This window comes from Eriocheir sinensis, unplaced genomic scaffold (genome assembly GCF_024679095.1).
Source record: "Eriocheir sinensis breed Jianghai 21 unplaced genomic scaffold, ASM2467909v1 Scaffold1499, whole genome shotgun sequence".
Taxonomy (NCBI): Eukaryota; Metazoa; Arthropoda; class Malacostraca; order Decapoda; family Varunidae; genus Eriocheir; species Eriocheir sinensis.
In genome coordinates this window covers 1-7,009 of record NW_026110849.1, presented here as the reverse complement: position 1 = coordinate 7,009, position 7,009 = coordinate 1, and the positions used below count along the sequence as shown (strand labels likewise).

At 56.5% G+C, this 7,009-nt stretch overlaps 1 protein-coding gene across 1 annotated transcript; it reads left to right on the top strand.

The window, feature by feature from the left end:
• Positions 1-455: 455 nt before the first annotated feature.
• Positions 456-5,676, top strand: LOC126990215 (basic proline-rich protein-like; the record flags this gene model as incomplete). The annotated part of the gene is made up of 2 exons (XM_050848757.1): positions 456-553; positions 3,894-5,676. Coding segments are annotated over exons 1-2 (1,881 nt in total), but the record flags the coding sequence as incomplete, so codon positions are not given.
• Between the last annotated feature and the right edge of the window lie 1,333 nt (positions 5,677-7,009).

Genomic DNA, 7,009 nt, shown 5'->3' with positions numbered 1-7,009 from the left:
CAGGGGAAGGGAAGGAAAGCAGAGGAATGGCAGATAAATTACAACAAGTCACGCATTGTGTGGACGCCGCTTTAAAGGGAAGGAAACCATGTCCTTTCATTGATCTTAACAACATGCGCGAGAAGATAATTATGTGCATCCTTATTTTCACATTATTGTTGCAGATTCACGGCAATATGATGCAGAAGTTTCTGCGGAAGACGATGGTGGCCTCAGTTTTCTTAATATCAAGCGACAATGTGAGGAAACAGGGGCGAGTGAGGCGCGTGAAGTCGTCAGAGCTCAACAGCAGGTGCCACCCAGGGTTACCTTAACCCTGGTGCCACCAAGGTCTTGGGTGCCACCAGCTCTAGACTCCGGGGGGTGCAATGTCAACTCCAGGCTACCTAAATCCGCCACTGCCAAACCGAGGTGACGTGTTGAATCGGCGCCCTTATGATAGCACAAGAGCCCCGATGGCCTGCTCCCAACACAGCATCTACCGCTTCCTTGGCGTGGCCGAGGACGCGCCCTTCGTCGAGGTGAAGAAGATCTACCACAAGGCGGCCCTGCGGCTTCACCCCGACAAAAACCCGGACAATATTAAGGCTGCCACCAAGCAGTTCCAGGCGCTACAGTCTGCCTTCAGGGTGCTGAAGGAGCGGGAGGAGAGGGGCCTGCCGCGGGAGTCGCGGAAGAAGGGGGGCTGCGGGAAACCTGGGTGCACCAAGTGCTTCAGGAGGAAAGCTCAACGGGCCGAGGACGGGTAGGAGGCCCCTCGGAAAGAGAAGAAGTCGGCGAAGAAAGGGTGCTGCGGGAAGCCAGGACGCACCAACTGCTTCGGGAAGGAAGAGAGTCAGAGCGAGGCCCCGCCGAAAGAGAAAAAGAAGCAAAAGAAGGAGCCCAAGAAGGGCCCCAAGGGGAGCACGGAGGCAGAATTTGACCGGGACCGCCTTCTACTAATACAGACTATTTACACAACCTTCAAATTTCTCTTTCACGCATACATGCAGACAAACACATCTGGATCACAGGTGATTTCAACCTCCCTGACATTGACTGGACTGCAATTTCCCCATTTGACCCTCCCGATGCTAACGCCCCCAACCCCATTATTCCCCACACAAACAGACGCCAACTACACAACACATTCATTGACATCATAAATACATTTTCACTCTCACAAACAGTACTCCAGCCAACACGAACACATCCTGTAACACGCCCCGCTGGCCACGGTGGCCCTTTGACCACACCATACACACTCGACCTTTTTCTCACCAACAACATTCTTAACATAACAAACACTCAGGTTTTTCCAGGACTTAGTGACCATGACATACTCATCGTTGACGCTGACCTCCGACCGATTAGACATAAACAGAGACCCAGAGAGATTTTCCTTTTTTCAAGGGCTGGCTTAGACATGATCAAACAAGACCTAACTGCCTTCAGCACTGACTTTTTTGCGACTAACCCACACACGAGACTTCCTTCCACCAACTGGAACAACCTGAAACACACCATATAGGCCTCAATGAACAGACACATACCACAAAAAACACTTTCTAGTAGGTACACACTCCCCTGGTTTTCCAGGGATCTACGCAGACAACATCGCAAGTAACAAAGACTCTACAGACGCGCGCAGACATACAACACAATAGATAATTGGACCGCCTACAAAAACCACCAAAAGACATTTGCCAAAAACATAAACAGACACAGACACATAGCAACTTATCTCGCAGAAACGTAAGACATAACAAAATAAACTTTTTCAGGTTCTTTAAGATGCGCAAACATGACACTAACACGATTACATCACTTAAAGACAACACTAACACATTAGTAACCAGCCCACAACACAAAGCACAAATACTCAACACACAGTTCCAATCGGTGTACACACAAGAACACAACCTGACACCAAACATGCCACACAGCCCCTTCCCCCCTGATACTTCCCCTTGACATCACGACTAACGGAATACAGAAATTACTTGAAGGACTTGACACAACCAAATCCACTGGCCCCGACAACATTCCCGCCTTCATCCTTAAATCCTTTGCCCCCATCCTTGCCCCCATCCTTCAGGCCATATTCACCCAATCACTATCATCCACCTCATTACCCTCTGACTGGCTTTTGGCAAATATTAATCCTTTATTTAAGACAGGTGACAGGACTGACCCAGCCAATTATCGCCCCATCTCACTAACATCGATTCCATGTAAAATTTTCGAACACATAATACACAAACACATAATGAATCACCTTGACACAAACAACATCCTTACTCACTCGCAACACGGCTTTCGACCTAAACGCTCATGTGAATCGCAACTCATTACTACATATCACGACATTATGAGGCTACTTGACCGACGTGACATTAAACAAGTTGACACTATTGTTTTAGATTTTGCCAAAGCCTTCGACAATGTTCCGCACAAAAGACTGGCATTAATTTCAGGACCTATTCTTCACTGGATCACTGCATTTCTTACTAACCGGACTCAACGTGTTCTTCTTGACGGATCTTCATCTGACACTGTCCCTGTTTCTTCAGGTGTCCCACAAGGCACCGTTCTAGGTCCCCTTCTTTTCCTCCTGTACATTAACGATCTTCCACTGTCAACGCCTAACTCTTCCACTAGACTATTTGACGACGATAGTTTACTGTTTAAAGCAGTAAAGACTAGTGACGACTGCAGACTACTTCAAAACGACTTGGACGCCCTCGAGCGGTGGGAGCGCACCTGGCAGATGCACTTCCGACCAGACAAATGCAAACTATTAAGATTCACCAGAGCGCACAACCTCATCCATCACACTTACACTCTCCACAATTCAGATTTAGAATCAGTTCACACACACAAGTACCTTGGTATCCATCTCTCAACTAACTTGAAATTCAACACTCACATAGACCATATCAGTGCCACAGCCAACAGAACTCTGGGGTTCCTGAGGAGGAATTGACATAACTGCACACCTGACATTAAACACATAGCTTATGACACACTTGTGAGACCAACACTGGAATACTGCTCCACGGTGTGGGATCCTCACACACACAGAAACATTGATAGGTTAGAACAAATCAACACCAAGGCGGCTAGGTTCATTACAAACAATTACACTCGAACGCCTGGAATCACAACACGGATCAAACAACAGATAAACATGGAACCTCTTCACATACGCAGACAAGCACACAGACTTACACTTATGTACAAGATCACAAACACTCACATTGACACTGACCCACAAACATACTTACACAACGCAAACAGTCAACGTACTCGTAACACACACATCCATAAATACCAAACTTACCACACTAACACTGACGCGTACAAGCACTCATACTTTCCACGCACCATACGTGACTGGAACAACCTCCCTCATCAGATTTTAGACTGCGATACAATAGAGTCATTCAGAAAACAGGTACACAATCATTTGTTACCACAACACCAACACTTAACAATTACACTTGATTCACCTCCCTCCCCGGCACACCCGGTTCCCCCGTCCCCCCAACAGCCAACAAATATGCGTGTTATGCACCTGTACGGGTACCCTGCGCATCATATATCCAGATCCAGATCCAGAACTGCGAGCCAGCTGGCTGGGAGAGAGGCCGGGGGAGAACATGGCGGAGGTCAGGGCGCAGTATCTCGCGGCCCAAGAGACGGTGAGGCAGGATGCTGAGAGGATCAAGCAACAGGAGGAAAGGATGTTTAGAGAGGCCGGGTTAGACGGCTGGCCGCGGGGGCGGTTTGTTAGGCCTATTCTACCGAAGGTGAAGCGAGCGAGGGAAGGAGAGGAGCATTCGGCGCCAGAAGCGAAGTGCCAAAACGATGCACTAAGCACCTCACCCGCCCTGCCCGGCGCCCTTCCGCAGCGGGGACGCCCTCCACCCGCCCTGCCCGACGCCCTCCCGCAGCGGGGACGCCCTACACCCGCCCTGCCCGACGCCCTTCCGCAGCGGGGACGCCCTCCACCCGCCCTGCCCGACGCCCTCCCGCAGCGGGGACGCCCTACACCCGCCCTGCCCGACGCCCTCCCGCAGCGGGGACGCCCTCCACCCGCCCTGCCCGGCGCCCTTCCGCAGCGGGGACGCCCTCCACCCGCCCTGCCCGACGCCCTCCCGCAGCGGGGACGCCCTCCCGCAGCCGGGACGGCCTACACCCGCCCTGCCCGACGCCCTCCCACAGCGGGGACGCCCTCCACCCGCCCTGCCCGGCGCCCTTCCGCAGCGGGGACGCCCTCCACCCGCCCTGCCCGACGCCCTCCCGCAGCGGGGACGCCCTACACCCGCCCTGCCCGACGCCCTCCCACAGCGGGGACGCCCTCCACCCGCCCTGCCCGGCGCCCTCCCGCAGCGGGGACGCCCTCAACCCGCCCTGCCCGACGCCCTGCCGCAGCGGGACGCACTCCACCCGCCCGGCGCGACGCCCTCCCGCAGCGGGGACGCCCTCCACCCGCCCTGCCCGACGCCCTCCCCGCAGCGGGACGCCCTCCCGCAGCGGGACGCCTCCACCCGCCCTGCCCGACGCCCTCCCTCAGCGGGGACGCCCTACTCCCGCCCTGCCCGACGCCCTCCCTCAGCGGGGACGCCCTCCACCCGCCCTGCCCGGCGCCCTCCCGCAGCAGGAACGCCCTCCACCCGCCCTGCCCGGCGCCTTCCCGCAGCGGGGACGCCCTACACCGCCCCTGCCCGACGCCCTCCCGCAGCGGGCACGCCCTACCCCCGCCCTGCCCGACGCCCTCCCGCAGCGGGGACGCCCTCCACCCGCCCTGCCCGACGCCCTCCCGCAGCGGGGACGCCCTCCCGCAGCGGGGACGCTCTACACCCGCCCTGCCCGTCGCCCTCCCACCGCGGGGACGCCCTCCACCCCCCCAGCCCGGCGCCCTTCCGCAGCGGGGACGCCCTCCACCCGCCCTGCCCGACGCCCTCCCGCAGCGGGACGCCCTACACCCGCCCTGCCCGACGCCCCTCCCACAGCGGGACGCCCCTCCACCCGCCCTGCCCGGCGCCCTCCCGCAGCAGGGACGCCCTCAACCCGCCCTGCCCGACGCCCTCCCGCAGCGGGGACGCCCTCCACCCGCCCTGCCCGACGCCCTCCCGCAGCGGGGACGCCCTCCACCCGCCCGGCCCGACGCCCTCCCGCAGCGGGGACGCCCTCCCGCAGCGGGGACGCCCTCCACCCGCCCTGCCCGACGCCCTCCCGCAGCGGGGACGCCCTACACCCGCCCTGCCCGACGCCCTCCCACAGCGGGGACGCCCTCCACCCGCCCTGCCCGGCGCCCTCCCGCAGCAGGAACGCCCTCCACCCGCCCTGCCCGGCGCCTTCCCGCAGCGGGGACGCCCTACACCCGCCCTGCCCGACGCCCTCCCGCAGCGGGGACGCCCTACACCCGCCCTGCCCGACGCCCTCCCGCAGCGGGGACGCCCTCCACCCGCCCTGCCCGACGCCCTCCCGCAGCGGGGACGCCCTACACCCGCCCTGCCCGACGCCCTCCCGCAGCGGGGACGCCCTACACCCGCCCTGCCCGGCGCCTTCCCGCAGCGGGGACGCCCTACACCCGCCCTGCCCGACGCCCTCCCGCAGCCTGGACGCCCTACACCCGCCCTGCCCGACGCCCTCCCGCAGCGGGGACGCTCTACACCCGCCTTCACGGATGTGAAACACCAACACGCTGGGCCGACCACCGGGCCCCATTAAGGAAACCTTCCAGTGTTATGGCCGCGTAAAAAATAAAAAAAATAAAAATAAAAATAAATAAAATAAAATGCAAAAAGATAAATAAGTGAATGGAAGATCTTTCAACAAATTTAAGTTTTCAGTTCAGTTTAAGTTCAAAAGGAGAAATGATTATACTAAAGCTGTCCTCCACCACTTCAAGACTAAACTTGTGAAATGCAGAAAAAGTAAAGTTTCTAACTCCATTAAAAAAAAGAAAAACGTTGTGCGTGTAGGTGGTGCGGGGGTCTGTGAGTGTGTGTGTGTGTGTGTGTGTGTGTGTGTGTGTGTCAGAGGGGAGGGGGGCAAGTAATCTCCACTACAGCAAGACGGTATCAAACCTGGAAAAATGGGAAAGTGTGCAGACCCTGGCTTAGTTGTCCGGGCTCCATGTACATGGCTTAATTGTCAGGGTGAGATGCTGACCTTGGCTTAATTGTCTGGGTGGGATGCTGACCTTGGCTTAATAGTCTGGGTGGGATGCAGAACTTGGCTTAATTGTCAGGGTGGGATGCTGACCTTGGCTTAATTGTCTGGGTGAGATGCTGACCTTGGCTTAATTGTCTGGGTGGGATGCTGACCTTGGCTTAATTGTCTGGGTGGGATGCTGACCTTGGCTTAATTGTCAGGGTGGGATGCTGACCTTGGCTTAATTGTCTGGGTGGGATGCTGACCTTAGCTTGATTGTCTGGGTGGGATGCTGACCTTGGCTTATTTGTCTGGGTGGAATGCAGACCTTGGCTTAATTGTCAGGGTGGGATGCAGACCTTGGCTAAATTCTCAGGGTGGAATGCAGACCTTAGCTTATTTGTCTGGATGGGATGTAGACCTTGGCTTAATTGTCTAGGTGGGATGCTGACCTTGGCTTAACTGTCTAGGTGGGATGCTGACCTTGGCTTAATTGTCTGGGTGGGATGCTGACCTTGGCTTAATTGTCTGGGTGGGATGCTGACCTTGGCTTAATTGTCAGGGTGGGATGCTGACCTTGGCTTAATTGTCAGGGTGGGATGCTGACCTTGGCTTAATTGTCAGGGTGGGATGCTGACCTTGGCTTAATTGTCAGGGTGGGATGCTGACCTTGGCTTAATTGTCAGGGTGGGATGCTGACCTTAGCTTAATTTTTAGGGTTTGATGCTGACCTTGGCTTAATTGTCAGGGTGGAATGCTGACCTTGGCTTAATTGTCTGGGTGGGAAGCTGACCTTGGCTTAATTGTCTGGGTGGGATGCAAACCTTGGCTTAATTGCTTGGATGGGATGCTGACCTTGGCTTAA